The sequence below is a fragment of the Papio anubis genome, chromosome 9 (genome assembly GCF_008728515.1).
Source record: "Papio anubis isolate 15944 chromosome 9, Panubis1.0, whole genome shotgun sequence".
Taxonomy (NCBI): Eukaryota; Metazoa; Chordata; class Mammalia; order Primates; family Cercopithecidae; genus Papio; species Papio anubis.
In genome coordinates this window covers 95298822-95319099 of record NC_044984.1, presented here as the reverse complement: position 1 = coordinate 95319099, position 20278 = coordinate 95298822, and the positions used below count along the sequence as shown (strand labels likewise).

General features: G+C 37.5%; 1 protein-coding gene across 5 annotated transcripts in view; it reads right to left on the bottom strand.

Annotated features, from left to right (window-relative positions):
- ANO4 (anoctamin 4) overlaps nucleotides 1-20278 on the bottom strand; it is a 406193-nt gene that overhangs the window by 173367 nt on the left and 212548 nt on the right. For all 5 annotated transcript variants that reach the window (XM_021922815.2, XM_021922816.2, XM_021922817.2 and 2 more), the window contains 2 exons: nucleotides 5642-5778; nucleotides 2580-2738 (listed from right to left, as the gene is read on the bottom strand). In XM_021922815.2, the coding sequence (XP_021778507.1) occupies nucleotides 2580-2738; nucleotides 5642-5778 (296 nt within the window). The remainder of the gene's footprint in view (nucleotides 1-2579; nucleotides 2739-5641; nucleotides 5779-20278) is intronic.

Genomic DNA, 20278 nt, shown 5'->3' with positions numbered 1-20278 from the left:
CATAAAATGTACATAGTGTCAAATGTTTCAGATGTACAAGGGTCCTTGGGGTGTTTTTTCTTTTCCACCCTTAACTAAGTTATTCATTTTATGTCCTATAAAAGGTTGAATTAACTCCTGGAAGCTGAAATCGCCATTAAAATTATCTTTCTGCTGTAGCTGTTTATAAAAAAACTTGATTTAAATAAAAGTACTTCCAATGGTTTCTAAATTTAATAACATGATATAGATCCTTCATATAAAAATTCTGCCACTTATTATAGAGAATAAAGGATGAAGGTTTGTTTATTGTTCAGCCAAGGGATTTTCTTTTAATTATTTGTGGCAGGGAAAAATTAATTTATCTATAAGAGAACCTGCAAAGGCCCTTTTCTTGCTGAGCTGACTGAGGCCATGAAGATTCAAAGCAGAGCTGGGAGGCTGCGTGAGAGACAAATTGCACCACTTATGCAAAGCCAGGGCAAGACTGGAGCCAGGCAGCGGGAGAGGCCACTTGTGAAGAAGGTTCCAGAAAGGGGAAGACCTAGCTGTTTGTAGTGCCTAAAAGATTGTAGAAGAAAGGAGAAACATGGAAGGTGATGCCCAGAGAAGAACTTTTGGGGGAAAGTGGGGAGGGGGGAAATGCTTAGATAAGTTTTTATGAAGTTTTGCCATATAGTGATAATTCCCTTTTTCCAACTGTTATTTTTTCCAGTACACGTTAAAATAAATACCTGTAAACATTTTTTTAAAGATTCTAACAAACAAAATTATCTTGTATATAGACAAAATTGTACAAGCAGTCCATCCTTCACAGTATGGTCCACACTGTACTGTGTAGCACAACTGTACAACAGGCCAAATGATCCTCCTCAAACTTTGGTAGCTGAACACTGCAGTACAAGTGATGCTTTAGGATATACAACAGGACATTTTCCATCACTTTAATGTTCACTATGTGGAAAAGCATTAGGTTTTTTGAGTTCTAACTAATAAATTATGAAATAACATTGAAAAGATCTATACAGAAGGAGCCCTAGGCCTGTAGAGAACACTTATGAAGCTTAAAATATAAATCTTGCATTAATTGAACAAAGCTATCTAGTTTTGATGGGAATCAGAATTTTGACAGAGTCAGAATGGGTCAGAGGGAGGCCTTCCATTATTTCAGATTAAGTAGCAATTCAGATCTTTTATTTCTTCATATAAAAATTCTGCCACTTAGGAATGAGAATAAAAGATGAAGGCATGATTAAGGAGAAAAATATGAATGTGCTATTAACGTTAAGAAAAAAATGTAATTGTCTTACTGAGACAATTTAGAACTTAAAGAGTAAGATTTATCAATTATACACTCAGTTTGTATAGGAAAGATTTTCTGGAACTCCACAAAGGTGGAAGAAACAACATTTTTAATTATGTTTGTTGCTCCAGGGAACTTCTAATTAAGATGGTCTTTGAGAAAGATGGTTCTACTTTCCTGAGAATAAGAACCTGTTTCCTTACAGCCACATTCATCTCACCATTTTTCCAATTCTCTTGGAGATATTCCAGAAAAATGCTGCTTCTGTGTTATAAACGTTCAAGAGGTGAGGTCAGCCTAACAGATCTGAAAAAATCCCATTTATCTGAAGTGTCCCAAGATCAGATAACAAGTATATGCATATTATTCTTCTAATATTTGATACCTTGGCAAAACTCGCAGGTTGCACAAACTGCAACAGTATCATACAAAGAAAAACCTGGATGTCTGACTTCAAAGATCTATCCCCTCAGCCTTGAGGAGCAGAATCAGAAGTAAACATCTTAAATTGCCAATATGTTATTCTTGTTGACTATGAAAAGCTCCAGAAGCTTTGCACAATGTTTAGGGAGAAGCTGAGAAGAGTTACATAATTCAGTTAACGGGCCAAGTTCTACAAATGTGCACAGTATTCCTGGGAACACCATAAGCCCATCGTGGATTACTGTCAGAGGCCTGGCTGGCCTCTTGTACATTCCTTACTTAGTTCTTTCTTGAAGCTCCCCATGCAGAGGAGGAGGGAAGGGGAAGAACCAAACATTGGTAAAGTCACTCTTGAGCTTGGGGACCTAAAAAAAATAGCCTGAATGTCTGTTAAAACTGGAATCATTTTTGTAAATTCCAGCTGCTTTTGGCCAAATTGGCCAGGCAGTCTCCTCTGGTGTACAAGGATGCCCAAGCTCATGATATTTCCCGAAATGTAAAAAGAGCCTCTAGAGAGAGTGACTGCATTTCACTCAAAGTTTTCTTTAATCTATGTGACTAGAACCCTCCATTTACATATATGGAGAAACGGCAGACATAGTAAGTTAGATAAAGAATCACACTTTGAAACAATCCATTTAATTGGAATAGAATATTTTGATTTACATGGAATCATCTGGCATTAAAATTATCTCAAAAGCAAACTGTGCTGTGAAAGTCTAAATGCTAGAACATTCCCCAAACTCTGAAGACTGGGAAAACTCTGACCAAATGAAATGTTTGGTTAACATTATGACTACTTGCTTATTTCTTATTGCCTCTTAATATGAATAGATATGTACATATTTTTTTCTCAACCAAGCAAACTATTTACCTCTTTCTCCATTTGCAATCCTTCTGCTCTAATATTTCTTTCAAATACTTCTCTCTTTTCAGTCTGGGGGTTGGATTTTCTGTACACAAGGATGTAGTCAATTCGACACTTCCCATCTCTAAAGTAAAGTCCATTTGATTTGTTTCTTTCTGGCACTGTCTGCACACAAAGAGAAAGGGACCAGTTTAAGTCATTCATCAAACTAAGGTTCAAGTGAGTAATGTTAAAGAACAATTAAAACTAAATAACTTTTTCAGGTCAGGCGCAGTGGCTCATGCCTGTAATCCCAGCACTTTGGGAGGCCGAGGCGGGTGGATCACGAGGTCAGGAGTTCAAGACCAGCCTGGCCAATATGGTGAAACCCTGTCTCTACTAAAAATACAAAAATTAGCTGGGCATGGTGGCATGCACCTGTAGTACCAGCTACTCTGGAGGCTAAGGCAGGGGAATTGCTTGAACCTGGGAGGCAGAGGTTGCAGTGAGCCAAGACTGCGCCACTGTACTCCAGCCTGGGTGACAGAGTGAGACTCCATCTCAAAATAATAATAATAATAATAATAATTTTTTCATTGTGTTCAATTACATATTCATTAGTGAAAAATGTAATTAAGAGGAAACAAAATAAAAATTAGAAGAAGCATTGAGTTAAGTGGGCAAAATGTAAAACATCTAAAAATACCAAGTATAGCCAAGGATGTGAAGCAACTAAGGACTTTCATATTCTGCAGGTGAGATGAGAGTGAAAATTGATATTCTCACTCTAGAAAACACATTAACATTATCTTGCAGAACTGAACATCTGCGTAACATGTAAGCCTAGAGAAAAATTCTTGATAAGGCAAGTAGGAGTCATGTATATGAATATTCATAGCAACATTATTTATAATAGTAGAAAAATGTCTAAAGTTGGAGTCAACTCAAATGTCCATGAACAGACAATAAACAGATAAATAAATTTTAGAAAGTTCATTTACTGGAATATTATACAGCAGTAAAAATGAATAAACTATAGTTGCATCTAACAATAAAAAAGAATCTTAAAAACAACACTGATGAAAAAAAAGCAAGTCTCAGAAGACTTCATACCACATGATATCATTTTTCACAAAGCATAAAATAAAGTAAATCTAAGTTGTTAAGACTACAAATCTATGTGGTAAAACTGTCTTTAGAGCAAGAGAATAAAACATAATAAAATTTAGAAAGATAGTACCTCTGGTAGGGTAGAGGTATGGGATTGAAAGTAGCTTCAGTGGTTTTAGGAATATTCTAGTTCAGTGTTTCTCTCTTTTTTTTTTTTAACCCACAACAAAAAAAACATTCTATCTTTGTGTGCATACATGTAAACATACATATACATAATATGAGACAAGTTTCACAAAACAATTATTTACCCTTTCTATTTGCATACACTCTAATATTAATTTTCCAGTCCATTAAAAAACAACTAGAGTAGTAATCTACAATTAGGTTGCCACTATAATTTGAAAAATAGCATTCTAGTTCATAAATCAGATGGTGGTTCCAGGTGTTCATTTTATTATTACACTTTGTAACTTACATAGAAGTTACAAATATTATTTTGCAGTAATATTAGAAAGTAAAGAACAAAAGGAATAGATTGAACTTTCATCCAGGCTCTTCAGGCTTGCTGTACAGCATTGAAAGAGATCATCAAGTACGGGCTCGTTGGGCTAGAGCTAAACTTCTCAGCCTAACAGGTTTCAAAATTGTGTCTATAAACCCAGCCAGGTGAAAATGGTGGATTCTATCTTTTCCAATGGTAGTATGAAGAAGGCAAACATGCCAGACCCAAAGGACCACTGCTAGAAACCACATTCTTGCACAAACCTTAACCGAAAAAACATCTCAGCTGGGGGAATGGAATGACCATGTACCATGTCTTGGTGTAGACATTTTCGGTTGATGACCAATCCTCACTGACTATGTTTTGGCTTTTACATTAAGAGACACTCAGGAGTCTACCTGAATAAGCACTTTAGTAACACTTATTTGCCAAGCAAGAAGGCTGTCCTGTGAATTCAGCATATTAGCATCTGCCTTCAAAAATGGCTTCAGCCAAGACATCAGGAGGGGTATTGGCTCCAAGCAGAACAATGAGTTGTACCACCTTCAGCAAAGCCCTAACATTTCTGAGGCTGGTTCCTCATCTGTAAGTTACAGGGATGAGACTAGTTGCTGTCTGAGGTCCCTTTTAAAGTCCATTCATTATGCCACATTATGGTATTCAAAGTATCTATGTGAACAGATAATAACAGAATGAGTTTTTTCTTAAAATGAAACAAACAGAAAAAAATGGAAAAAGAAACATGAATAGCTGCATATGGTATTTGTGGGGTGAGGTCTGCAAAGCTTGGTAAGAGTAAACGATTTTCTCTGTCCCAGGTGTCATCCTTTCAGTAGTTAACTAGCTCTGGAATATAAAAAGCATTAGGAATATGAAATAAATAAATTACTCTGATTTGGTGTGCCTATTAATTGTACCCAGAGCATGTACAAAGGAAATATGAAACTCTATTGAGACACAACCTGAACAAAGGGGAATGCCTCCAACAAAATACTAATTTTTCCCAAATGGCACACAAATAGATGGGTCCACTTACAGCTGCAACGAAGTTTCCAGATTACAGAGGCAAATGGAAAGTCAGAGAGGCTTTAGACAACACAATCAACTGAAGGCTGGTGCATTTTAGGTCACCATTCTACCTACTGGGGGATCTATACAAGGAAGCCCATCCCTGTAAAGCTTATTTTGTACCAGTGGGAGACACTCAAGAATGCAGGCTATCTTAAAATGACAGACAGTTTAAAGAAATGATAGGTTTAAGAAAAACTGAAACTTTGTTTTGAGTGTAGGTAGATTTAGGATCCTTGAAATATGCTTAGACATGGGGGATGTCAAAGGAATATAAAACCTGTCCCTTGTTTTATAACAGCCTACAGTTCAATGAGATTATGACTTTAAACAGTCCATTGGAACATGCTTCATAGGTTCCTGCCGGGATCATGAATTACATTTGTAAGAAATCATATACTCTTACCTCTCCCCCGGCTTCCAATCTGCTGGCATCATCTGAAGTACTAGTCAGGTTTCCAGGGTGAAGAAGAGAATCGTCATCTTTGCAAGGACTGCTGACAGCTTCTAATTCATCAAAAAGAATATTGACATCCTTGGCCACTAGAACCAAAGTAAATACATTATAAGGAGGGTAAAAATCTGGGATCTTGAAAGCAATACTAAAAGAGAAAACATCTCCCTTTGGGTTCATATTTTCCCATCATTTCAATAACACTTTGAGTGACAGGTATATTATTTCCTAAAAGAAAAGGATGTCAGACATAAAACATGATTGACCAAACAGTGTATTCATTAGGCAAGAGTAAGGAAAATAAAAAGCAGAGTACCTCTGTAACGTAAATATAATTTGTCTTTCATGATAGCAGGAGGTGTTATATTTGTTTAGCTTTCCTTTGCACAGTTGCTTAGCATAAGGTACTTTGATCTAAGACTTCTAGGTTGGAAAAGGGTTGGAGATGACCTACACTTTTAAATTTTATTTTACTTTTTCATTTAAGTGTCGTACAGCTTGCCAAGTGATCCCATAAAAGTGCCACTTGCACTGTTCAGTAAGAACTGTGATTTTTTCCCTCCTTTGTTACTTCTCTAAGGCAGAACAGAGAAAACCTAATGCAATAATAAAGCATGCAGTTAGATTTTCGGCCTTTTTTCTTCCTCTTATCCTGAATTGAAATAATCAAGTGAGCCATTCAGAAGCTCTCTCAAAAGACTGTTGATGTTAATAACATGTCAATATATAAAGTGCTGTATATCACGGTTCTAGGTACAGACTACCACGTTCAAATGCAAAGTGCCTTACAGCATGCCAGAAAGTTAAGTTCATCACCAGCAGAGGAAAGATTACAATGCCAGGTATCGGTTGAGTCCCTTCTTTTTTATCCACTTCAATTATGGGCCAGCATTGCAGTTCACTTTTTCTTTTGATGCTTTAGAAATGGCTGAGGGTTTATAACCAGTCAGAAGCCACTGCACAAAATAATTCATGAGGGATTAGGTTCTTCTTACCCAAGCTTGTAATAGAGTATTCATTTTTTCATTCAAAAACATTTCAGAGATGTGCACATTGTGTGTCAGGCACAGAGCTGCATGATGATTGCACCTTGGTAAATAAAAGTGACCTGGCTTCCTGCCCTTGTGGCAATAACTAAAGAAAACAAAGACATGCAAATTGTGGTGAATTCTCTAATGAAAAGAGCAGAGTTTGGATATAGAGAGAATAGAGATGATCTACTTAGAAGAGATGACTAGGTATAAAGCTATATCCAAGCATGTGATTTTAGGCAACTCTTTTAGCTTTTCAAGTTTCCCATCTGTAAAATATAATGGGCATAGAGATAAAATTAACATTTATTGCTAACTGTGAGAGGATGAATTATGACCCCCCAAAGGTGATCCAATTTCTAGAACCTGCTAATGTCTTACCTTTTTATCACCGAAAGGATTTTATAGATGTGTGAAACCAAGGATCTTAAAATGGGGACATTATCTTAGACTTTATAGGTAGGCCTGATGTTAATTACAAGGGTCTTTAGAAGAGGGAGGCAAGAAGGCCAGAATCAGAGAGAAAGATTGGAAGATGCTATGCTGCTGGCTTTGAGGATAGAGGATGCGCCCACAAGCCAAGAAACTCAGGTGGTCTTTAGAAGACAGAAAAGACAAAAAAGCAGATTCTCCTCGGGAGCCCCCAGAGAGGAGAGTCTTGATTTTGGGACTTCTGACCTCCAGAAGTATAAGATAATAAACATACTGTTTGAGGCCACTAAGCTGGCAGTCATTTGCTACAGGACCAAAAAGAAACTAAAACAATGTATTATAGGATTTTAGACCTATAAGGCTACAAAGAAAAAATATCATGGCCTTTTCATACAGCCAAGGGTTGTAGCACCTACACTGTGCCAGGTACTGTGCTAGGTGCTTATGGAGAGGACCTAATACTTTTTGAGGAAGAGTAACATGTCAAGTGTTTTGGAAGGTGTCAAGATCAAAGACAACTTCCCTGACCACTGGATGTAAAAAGATCTCCCTCCCATAATTATTCTCCTCTCATTGTTCATTTCCTTCCCAGCACTTAACACAATCCATAATTATCTTATTTGTTCACTTATTTATTAGACTTGTTTATGGGATGTTTACCTTATTACAATGTAAGTTCTATAGAGCAAGGACCTTGTCCGTCTTGATTGATGTACAGAGGCTCTGGCACAGAGTAAGCCTTCAACACAGAATGACAGAATGATGACCTTAAGATGGTCACAATGTAATGATACCTGAGAGCCCTTTTCCTCTAACATTCTATGGTTCTGGGACTTTGCATATGGTTTTCCTAACATGATTCTTATTCACAAGCCAGGACTCCACAGTTTCAAGTAATGTGATTAAATTTTCAAGCAGACAGTGATTAAATTAAATTTCAAGTCGATGTTGATGAGATTTGAACAATAAGATAAAAATATCATTTAACCAAGTCAGAAGACCTGCTCCCTATTCTGAACACTGCCACTTAGCTGTATAAATATGTGCTTCTGTTTCCTCACCGGTGAGACAGGAATAGCAAACTTCTCTCTCAGGGTGGCAAAGAGGATTAGATCAATGTGCATATTAGCAGGGTGGCTGACACATGGCAGACCCAAAACAAATGCTGATTTGTTGATTCTAGCTAGACTCTGGGAGCTTAAAGTGAGTATTTTGGTCTTATCAATATAAGGAGGCAGAAGAGATATTTACAACTTGGAATGGTTGTTATGAGAAATGGTTTGGGATGGGTTGTGAGATAAAGGGGAAACTAACAAGGACACTGAGGTTCATGTCTAGGTAACTGGCTCATACTAAGGAGAAACTCTTGATATATATATGTATCCCCCAGGCTTTTGCCAAGGATAGAAAATACCAGGTTATCTTCTATCAATATTACTTTCTGACACTGGCACAATCAGTTCAACAATGCCCTCCATGTCCATGGTTCTCAACTGGGACCAATTTTGTCTCCCAGACCACATTTGACATTGTTTGGAGATATTTTTATTGTCATTACTGGGGAGAGGGGGACAGTGAAAGTGGTATTCAGTGAGTAGAGGCCAGGGATGCTGCTAAACATCCTACAATGCACAGGACAGCACCTACCACAGAGTGATCAAGCCCAGAATATTAATTACGTGCTGAAGTTGAGAATTCCTACTCTTCATGAAAGGCCCAAGGGATTTGACTCTAGAAGCAGCAGCTAACTTGGGAAAGGGAGAGAGGTCTTTCTTTCCCATCAGAATCACTGTCTGGAAGTCATGGGGCTGCTGCCACTTGAGCTCAGGAAAATCAGTCGGTCATGGCGATCTATTAGAGAATAGGTGATATTAAGACAACCTTATCACCTGCCAGCCACTCAGTATCTTCAGCAGAGATTAGATAGTCTGCTGTGAGAGAATGCCCAGCTGAACCCATGGTCAGTAAGAAGACTGTAGACCATATAAACACTCCACAGGCATAAAAAGCATGTGCCCTTCATCCATATTTCATCACTGTTTCTGATATTATCAGCTATAACTACAAGGTAAGTTTTAGAAACAAAATAAAATCTTTGATTCAAACTTACATTGATTCTCTAAGAAGAAAAAAGCAACTCTCAACTTTCAACGTTAACCAATTTTTAAAAATAAATTTTAATCAATAAGTATTTATTCAGTGCCTACCATGGGCAGACACTGAGCTGAGCTAGGAAACGGGGCTGAAATACTGGACATCCCAGGCACGGCCCTGCTCTCAGAGCTCACTGTCCAGTCAGAGCGGGAGTGAGGCCTTTCCATCCATGGGCACAAACATCACAAAGATGCTGTTCATCCAAACAGGGTCACTTGTGAATGAATCCCATCACCCTCCTTAGACTTCTTCTCCTAAATAGAAAAATGTTCGATAATTATTTGCCTGGTAGAATCTTGCTGTTAGGTTCATTAAATGAGAAAGAGAGTCGAATACTCTGAGAAGTCCATTAAGAATGACAAGAAGGATGGGAGGCAAGGCTGGTTCAACACATGCAAGTCAATGAACATAATCCATCACGTAAACAGAATCAATGACAAAAACCACATGATTATCTCAATAGATGCAGAAAAGGCCTTTGACAAAATTCAACAGCTCTTCATGCTAAAAACTCTCAATCAACTAGGTATTGATGGAATGTAGCTCAAAATAATAAGAGCTATTAATGACAAACCCCCAGCCAATATCATACTGAATGGGCAAGAACTGGAAGCATTCTCTTTGAAAACAGGCACAAGACAAGGATGCCCCCTCACCACTCTTATTCAACATTGTATTGGAAGTTCTGGCCAGGGCAATCAGGCAAGAGAAAGAAATAAAGGGCATTCAATTAGTAAATGAGGAAGTCAAATTGTCCCTATTTGCAGATGACATGATTATATATTTAGAAAACCCCATCATCTCAGCCCAAAATCTCCTTAGGCTGATAAGCAACTTCAGCAAAGTCTCAGGATATAAAATCAATGTGCAAAAATCACAAGCATTCTTATACACCAATAATAGACAGAGAGCCAAATCATGAGTGAACTCCCATTCACAATTGCTACAAAGAGAATAAAATACCTAGGATTCCAACTTACAAGAGAAGTGAAGAACCTCTTCAAGAAGAACTACAAACCACTGCTCAAAGAAATAAAAGAGTACACAAAACAAATGGAAGAATATTCCATGCTCAGGGATCAGAATAATCATTATCATGAAAATGGCCATACTACCCAAGGTAATTTATAGATTTAATGCCATCCCCATCAAGCTACCGATGACTTTCTTCACAGAATTGGAAAAAACTACTTTAAAGTTCATATGGAACCAAAAAAGAGCCTGCATTGCCAAGACAATCCTAAGCAAAAAGAACAAAACTGGAGGCATCATGCTACCTGACTTCAAACTGTACTACAAGGCTACAGTAACCAAAACAGCATGATACTGGTACCAAAACAGACATATAGACCAATGGAACAGAACAGAGTCCTCAAAAATAACACCACACATCTACAACCATCTGATCTTTGACAAACCTGACAAAAATAAGAAATGCAGAAAGGATTCCCTATTTAATAAACAGTGCTGGGAAAACTGGCTAGCCATATGTAGAAAGCTGAAACTGGATCCCTTCCTTACACCTTATACAAAAATTAATACATGGTGGATTAAAGACTTAAATGTTGGACCTAAAACCATAAAAGTCCTAGAAGAAAACCTAGGTAATACCGTTCAGGACAAAGGCATGGGCAAGGATTTCATGACTAAAACACCAAAAGCAATGGCAACAAAAGCCAAAATTGACAAATGGGATCTAATTAAACTAAAGAGCTTCTCCACGGCAAAAGAAACTACCGTCAGAGTGAACAGGCAACCTACAGAATGGGAGAAAAATTTTGCAATCTACCCATCTGACAAAGAGCTAATATCCAGAATCTACAAAGAACTCAAACAAATTTACAAGAAAAAAAACCCCATCAAAAAGTAGGCAAAGGATATGAGCAGACACTTCTCAAAATAAGACATTTATGCAGTCAACAGACACATGAAAAAATGTTCATCATCACTGGTCATGAGAGAAATGCAAATCAAAGCCACAATGAGATATCATCTCACACCAGTTAGAATGGCAAAGATTAAAAAGTCAGGAAACAACAGGTGCTGGAGAGGATATGGAGAAATAGGAACACTTTTACACTGTTGGTGGGACTGTAAACTAGTTCAACCATTGTGGAAGACAGTGTGGCGAGTCCTCAAGGATCTAGAACTAGAAATGCCATTTGACCCAGCAATCCCATTATTGAGTATATACCCAAAGGATTATAAATCATGCTACTATAAAGACACATGCACACGTATGTTTATTGTGGCACTACTCACAATAGCAAAGACTTGGAACCAACCCAAATGCCCACCAATGATACACTGGATTAAGAAAATGTGGCACATATACACCATAGAATACTATGCAGCCATAAAAAAAGGATGAGTTCATGTCCTTTGCAGGCACATGGATGAAGCTGGAAACCATCATTCTCAGCAAATGATCACAAGGACAGAAAACCAGACACCATAAGTTCTCACTCATAGGTGGGAACTGAACAACGAGATCACTTGGACACAGGGCGGGGAACATCACACACTGGGGCCTGCTGAGGGGTGGGGACCTGGGGGAGGGATAGCATTAGGAGAAATACCTAATGTAAATGATGAGTTGATGGGTGCAACAAACCAACATGGCACATGTATACTTATGTATCAAACCTGCACGTTGTGTACATGTGCCCTAGAACTTAAAGTATAATTTTTTTTTAAATGGAAAAAAAAGAATGACAAGAAGGAGAGAAAATTCAAAGCTATCATGCAACTCAAGTAATAGATCTGCAATTCATTCAGACCCAGGAAGGGCTGTGTGAACAGAATTAGGCGGCACAGATTGGTCAGGGCAGGAGTATACCATGCATTTGGGAAGGCAAGGGAGATACTCAAATGATTCCCTATTGCAAAGATTAGAAGCTAAGCCTAAAAAACGACTTGGGAACAAAACAACAAGGACTCACATATTGTAAGTGAACAACGAGGATCAAGGACCTTAAATTGCCTGGGAGACCAAAAATCAGCTAAAGAGTCTGAGTAAAGCATCAAACTCAGAGATTTATGAGGGCTGGCTCTGTTTATATCATTCCAGGATGGAGGCAGAGCAGAAAAGTCAGAGGAGGACCAGCAGGCAGGCAGATGGTGGTGATCTTTACATGATGAAAAGGTGAATTTACTTTGGCAATACTGAATCTACTAATCAAATCAAACATTTGCAATTATTTCAATTATTCCTCTAGTGAAAATCATTTGAGATGTTAGCTATTGTTAATTCCCTATGGATACGAGATCACAAATATATTGCAAGGACTCAAATAAATGAACAAATTAATTAATGAATTATTTTCTGTCATTTGTTCATTGAACCAAGATTTAGAGTTAAGTGCTGGACATGACATGAGTGGGAAGCCCTCACACTTCCAGGCAAGAGAACAAAGTTTGGGAATCAATGTTATAAAGGCAATGAAAAAAAAAAAAAAAAAAAAACAGTAAGTGTATTTTAGAAATAGCCTAGAAGACAGTAAGAAATACGACCAAAAAAAAATCAAAGACTCTGATTCATTGCTCTTTTCTTTACTTCTCTCCTATTTTCCAAATGTAGCAAAATAACCCCACCTTGATATTACAGTATAGAAGTACTTTAATCTCAGAAATTTCATATAGAGAAAAAAGAAGGTGAAATTACAGGTCATTGAAGAAGACACCAAGAGCGCTTTGCAGCATAATCCAAGTATCTATATTTATTCTCCAGAGCACCAGTTCATTATACTATTTTTGTCCTAAGTTCCAAGTTATTGCATCTGATACTCAGAATTCTCAAGGGATTACATACTGACCTCAAAGTATCACTTAAAAAAAAAAAGAACACCTTCAGGAATATTTTAGAAGGCAAAAAATTGTTTATATCTCAATTTTAACACTTATCAGATTGTTTTATAACAAGTCCATCTCCATGTCTTTAGACTAAGGTCCCTTTAAGGTGAAGAGCTAAGGTAGCTCCAATTTGGCATAAGGGCTACCAAGTAGGAGACACTCAATATGCACTTTAAGATAAATAAAAGCTAATTGTAGGATTATATCAATTTTTAGTTTTTTCTTATTCTGATTACCTTAGTAAGATGGCTTGAAAATGTCTACTTCTCTCTTAGAATCACAGAGATTAAATATGAAGGAAGTGGGAAGGGAGACAAAGATAGGGATTACAGTTTATTGACACCTGCTGTGTGTTAATGATTTTCAGGTCCATTTTCTCATTTCATTCTCAAAACAACCTATGAGACAAGTATTATGATAAAGAAGCCAAGTTCAGAAATGCTAGGTGTGGCCATGCAGCTAATAAGTGACAAAGATGAATTTTCATCCAATTCAGACCCCGAATCCATGCCATTTCTAGCTGGCTTTTATTTTTGTGGGAAGCATTCTACTGTTCTTAAATCATGTTTGGCTTTCAAGAATGGGAAGTCATTTAACCACCAAGCAATTATCTTGTTGCCGTTTCAACATTTATCTGAATAAAGCTAGACTTTACATCTGTAGCCTGACAGCTCTGACAACTTTCTAAAATTTAACAAATAGATCCATTATTGTTTTAAAAATTCAGGGAAATACAAAGACACAATACAGCTTTGAATACCTTAGGCTGGGATTTTAAGAACTAGACACTATTTAACATGTATATGACACAAGCAAGACCAAGACTCTCTAGATGCTCATTACTCTTCAAAGGCATCTTGACAGCATCCCTAAGGCAAAGGCTGCCTGATTTAGCAATGAGAAAAAAGGGGGTTTAAATTTAAAAACTCAAAATAAACAAATAAAGCAATTAGAAAGGACATAATGCTTCCTTCACTGGTTTTACTCCCTTCTAATAGGCCAGCAGTTTTCAATCTCTGTTCTCTGGAACCCTATTGCCCTTTTGAGGAGTTTCATGGGCCATGCAGAGGACAGAGAGACAACTGAGTGGGCAAGGCTCACCTTCTACCCCTATCTATACCACACAACTCAGTTTCTGTTTTGTATATTGAAGTTATCTGTTGATCATATATTGGGGAAGAAACACATTTTACTGCTTTTACAAAAATTAGAAACTTTCGCTAGTGTGTTCTGGCAACAATTAAATGGTGTGTTGACATCTCCCTAAAGAAAACCTGGGGTTCTAGTTATTATAGACATGACAGCAGGAACCTTCCTTCTGCCACAGAAAGTTATTGAGATTTAAAATATGCCTTTGCAAACGAACAAAAAGTCATGAGATTTAAAAAAATATTCATTTAAAACTAATTTCTATATGGAACTGGCATAAAAACAGACACACAGATCAGTGGAACAGAACAGAGAACCAAAAAACAAATCCATACATCTATAGTAAATTCATTTTTGACAATGGTGCCTAGAACATACATTGCAGAAAGGACAGTCTCTTCAAGTGATGCTGGGAAAACTGGATATCCATGCACAGAAGAATGAAACTAGACCCTTAGCCCTCACCATATACAAAAATCAGCTCCAAAATGGATTAAAGACTTAAATCTAAGGCCTCACACTAAGAAACTACTAAAATGAAACATTAGAGAAACTCTCCAGAGCATTGGACTGGGCAAAGATTTCCCCCAAGCACAGGCAACCAAAGCAAAAATGGACAAATGGGATCTCATCAAGTTAAAAAGCTTCTGCACAGCAAAGGAAACAATCAACAAAGTGAAGAGACAACCCACAGATTGGGAGAAAATATTTCCAAACTATCCATCTGACAAGGGATTAATAACCAGAATATATAAGGAGCTCAAACAACTCTAGAGGAAAAACATCTAATAATCCAAATAAAAATGGGCAAAATGTCTGAATAAGGCATTTCTTAGAAGAAGACATACAAATGGCAAACAGGCACATGAAAAGGTGCTCACCATCACTGATCATCAGAGAAATGCAAATAAAAACTACAATGAGATATCTCATTGTAAAATGTTCAGATTTCATAATGAGATGTCATTTCATTGTAAAATAAAGTTGGAAATCAGGGCTCACCTCAGCTGAAATGGCTTTTATCTAAAAGGCAGGCAATAACAACTGCTAGCAAGGATGTGGAGAAGAGGGAACCCTCACACACTGTTGGTGGGAATGTAAATCAGTACAACCACTATGAAGAACAGTTTGGAGGTTCCTGAAAAAACTAAAAATAGAACTTCCATATGATCCAGCAATTCCACTTCTGGGTATATACCCCAAAGAAAGGAAATCAGTTTGCTAGCTATCAGCACTCTCATGTTTACTGCAGCACTATTCACAATAGCCAAGATTTGGAAGGAACCTAAGTGTCCATCAACAGATGAACAGATAAAGAAAATGGCAGTATATATACACAACGCAGTACTATTCAGCTATAAAAATATGAGATCCTGTCATTTGCAATGATATGGATGGAACTGGAGGTCATTATGCTAAGTGAAATAAGCCAGGCACAGAAAGACAAATTTTGTATGTTCTTATTTGTGGGAGCAAAAAATTAAAAACAATTGAACTCATGGAAATAGAGAGTAGAATGGTGGTTATCAGAGGCTGGGAAGAGTAGTAGAGTGGAAGGGAGGTGCGGATGGTTAATGGGTACAAAAATATAATTAGATAGAATGAATAAGATCTAGTATTTGATAGCACAACAGGGTAACTAGAGTCAATAATAACTTATTGTACATTTAAAACTAAAATTATAATTGGATTGTTTGTAACACAACGAAAGAATGGATGTTCAAGGTGGTGGATACCCCCACTTACACTGATGTGATTATTACACATTGTACACCTGTATCAAAATATTTCATGTGCCCCATAAATATATACACCTACTATGTACCCACCAAAATTAAAAATTAAAATATAAAAGATGTCATTGTCATTGCCTGACTCAATAATGGCAATGTTTATAAAACAGCACAGATGATGGTATTGTATGTACCCCCAGCACACTGCAATGGGGTTGAGATCATTACTCGTTTCTGATTTAGCGTATTTGCTAAGAAGAGCTTCTCTTACTACTGCTTCATTGTAAAGGAAAGGCGGACGCCTTGGTTACTTCTATAGCAAGGTAAATAATGATGATGGCACCTCTTACAGTCCTGGGAATGATATTTAGAGAAGAACTGTGTGCCTAATTCAATCTTTGCTCATTTGTTAGCCTTGGCGACTTTTTCATAACATAAAGTGAGGTCATTCACACTCTGCATAAAAGATCCTCCAAGTCTACTGACCATAATTTCACCTTCTTTGGAAAGAGCATGAGCTTTGGATTCAGACAGACCTGAGTTCAAATGCCAGCCCTTCCCCTTATTAGCTATTAGATTGGGATATTTATCTTATTAAAGCTTTAATTTCTTTATCTTCTAAATATGGAAATACAATTTCCCAGACAGGATGAATGATTGAGGAATAAAGACGAAGGTGGCAGCCAACACTTATACACCCCTGACTGTGTACCAGGCACTATCTTAAAGGCTTTACATAGATGTACTATTACTATTTTCCTTTTACAGATGTGGAAATTAAGGCAAAGAGAGTTTAAGACTAAATAAAATAACATAGGTAAAAGGTCAGCCACAAAATTGCCAGAAAAGACTACCTGCTCAATATATGCCAGCCCCCCGCTCACCCCCATACCTCCAAACCCTGCCATCTGCTCCTCTGAAATGACATGACCGTGCAGGTTAAAAATAAAATTGGAAAATCTAAAGAATTAGATTCAAAGTGACTCACTCAGTGTCACTGAGAAATGATTCAGTCTCCTCAGCCACGAAAGCACACACCACCCCTAATGTAGGCACAGCCATATGATTATGTAAACACACGTGCAAGCACAAACAGTCCACAGGATAACAATGATCCCACAATCCTTGTAAGTCCTCAGGTCTCATTGCAAACACTATCTTGTGCCCTCTTTCCTTCATCAGAACCTGATGGAATGCAACACAATCATGTCTTTCAGGGTATGGATGCCACTCAACAGTGTCCCTACAGTCTATACCCCGATATGCAGGGAATCAAGAAAGGAAAAACTAGGAACAAAACAAGAGGGGTGGGCAACAAATGGCAGGGGCATGAATGGTCTCTAAAAAGGGCTGGACATTGAAAATAATTTAAAGCAAGAATGAAAAAGTTCAGTGTAACCTTTGAATGATATGCTTCATAGTAGCTAGCTAATATAATAAATGCTCATATACGTACACACACACATACGCCTGATTCATGAACTGCAGAGCTTTAAGACATGATTCTCAATCAAATTTCAGAAGGAAATATTTTTAAATGCTTACCTCTTAAAATGTTCGGATTTGAAAACTTTGGTGATTAAAAAAGCAGTGTTTTTCTTTTTGTTTGTTTGTTTTATTACAATAGATGCTACTGTACATAAGATTTGAGTAGACACTCCACTCCTTAAACCACGGATGGAGGGTTTGAATCTTACTGGATGAACTCAAGAGTAGGAATTGCATTGTAATATTGTTATCATTTCATCAAACTAAATCTATCTCCAAGTTCCCATTGCACCGGCTTCGTGGACAATTTAATTTCAGTTATTGCTGACACTCCCACTTTCCTGCCTCATGTATCCAGAACTGTGCTAAGGTCCTAGGAGTTTTGTAGAGAGCAGAACATTTAGAGAGATCAGTCAGGTGTCCAAGATACACTGGTTACCACTGAGCTGCCCGCTTTTCAAGTCTCCAGTGACTCCACACATTCACTCAGTCACTAACAAATATTAGTAAGCACCTACCACACTCCATGCTGTGTTCAAGGCACTGGAGATAAAACAAAGAAACAGAAGGATGAGACTGCCCCCTTCCCAGAGACTCCTAAGTTCCTTTCTCAGGCCAGGAACTCTCTGTGTGACTGACAGTTCATGTGGCTCCCACGCAGTCTCCCAGGCAAGCAACATAGCCATTCCCTCCCTTTCCATTCACCCTACCAGAAGCCTGGCTCCCTCTACAGGGCACCTCTCTTGCAATTTCTTCTTCCAACGGAGCATCAGTCTTGGAAGCTCAGGCTTTCAGAAAACAAAAGGCAGGAACTTTAAGTAACACAAACCTCTGCTGAAACAAAGGCGTTCAAGGGACCTGGCTACCATCTTGGAATGGAGAGTGAAGGGTGAGAGGGTGAGAATAGAGAGGAAGGGACAAATAACATCAAGGAAAAGAAACAAACACACATACACACACACACACATACGCGCACACACACACACACCCTTGTTATACTTTCACATGTAAACGCCTTTTCCTAAAAAAGCAATCAAGTTGTTTTCGTATTGAACACCAAAACAAGATGTGATCTGAAAATGTTTTTATTTTTCATGAATTAGACTTTGTGCCAAACATTCACCACTGCCTTAAGGTATTATGCCTAGCACAGTATCTGACACATGACAGGCGAGATGGATGGATGATTCAAATAACTCTTTTCTTTTTTATAAGCTGTACATCTAATATGGAGGCTCTGAAAAACCACTTGAGAATGGCCAGCCACTCTGAGATATCTTTAGAATAGATGAGGCTATACTTAGGGTATGCACACTGAAAGATAAAATACTGTGAATGTATTTTGCAATGTAGAAGCATGGTGGTGAAATGTTTGCATCAAGATGTGAAAATATAATACAATTTTAAAAACACAAAGTAGTTCATTTTTTGTAATTATTTTTATTTAATTTAGTATTTAGCAGAACAAGGACTAACATACAATTAAAAATTGACTGTATCCCATAGTAACCATATATCCTTGGGGAGCTATATTCAGGTTTTTCACCTTTAAAATGTAGAAAATCTTATCCATTATTACTTAGGGTTAAGATTGAAAAGAGATACTTTGGGAAAATACCATCATGGCTGGCCTACCCCAGACACTCAAGAAATGTTTGAAACACACACAAATACACACATGTAAGCATGCACACATGCACTTCTAGCTTGATCTTGAAGGTCTTATATATATATGTGTGTGTGTGTATATATATGTATGTATATACACATATATACATACATATATATACATTTGAAGAAAAAAGTGAAAATTTTCCATCATCTTGTTAATCTTAACAAAAAAGAGAGGAATTAGATGGATATTCAGAATTCCATATTCTTTTTTATTTTATTATACTTTAAGCTCTGTGGTACATGTGCAGAACGTGCAGGTTTGTTACATAGGTATACACGTGCCATGGTGGTTTGCTGCACCCATCAACCCGTCATCTACATTAGGTATTTCCCCTAATGCTACCCCTCCTCTAGCCCCCGACCCTCTGACAGGACATGGATGATGCTGGAAACCATCATTTTCAGCAAACTAACACAAGAACAGAAAACCAAACATCGCATGTTCTCACTCATAAGTGGGAGTTGAACAATGAGAACGCATGGACACAGGGAGGGGAATATCACACACTGGGGCCAGTCACAGAATTCTATATTCTTTACACACTTAATGATGGTCTCTCAAAGCTTTCCAGAAACAATAATCTAAGGTACAGTCCCTTAAAGTACCAAGCTACCTATTTTTATGCTTGGAGATTTCCATGAACTGGCTAAAAATTTCGATCATATTTGGAACCTAGAGACTGAATGGCCCCAAATCTTTCCTTCCAGAAATGACCCAGCCTGTGTGGGCAGCTTCTCAAGTCTAATTAGCACAAAAGTTGTTTGCAATAAGAAAATAAATTAGTTCCAAAGCAGTAGAAAATGCATAAACTTATAAAGGGCTGGATTTACATTTTAAAGTCAAGTAACATTTCCTTTTTTTTCTGTTAAGTACTCATAAATTTATACTCCTGTACCTGTTCATAGAGAGGTCACCCTTCTAAACTACAGAACAGTTAACATCAGATACAAACATGTCTTTACTAAGATCTGGTAATAAAAATTACTATAAAAATAGTACCTTACTAACCTTAAGTTCATTTTGATGTAAGTTCATTTTAGCTCCCCCTCCTTAAATGTAAGTTCATCTCTAGCAC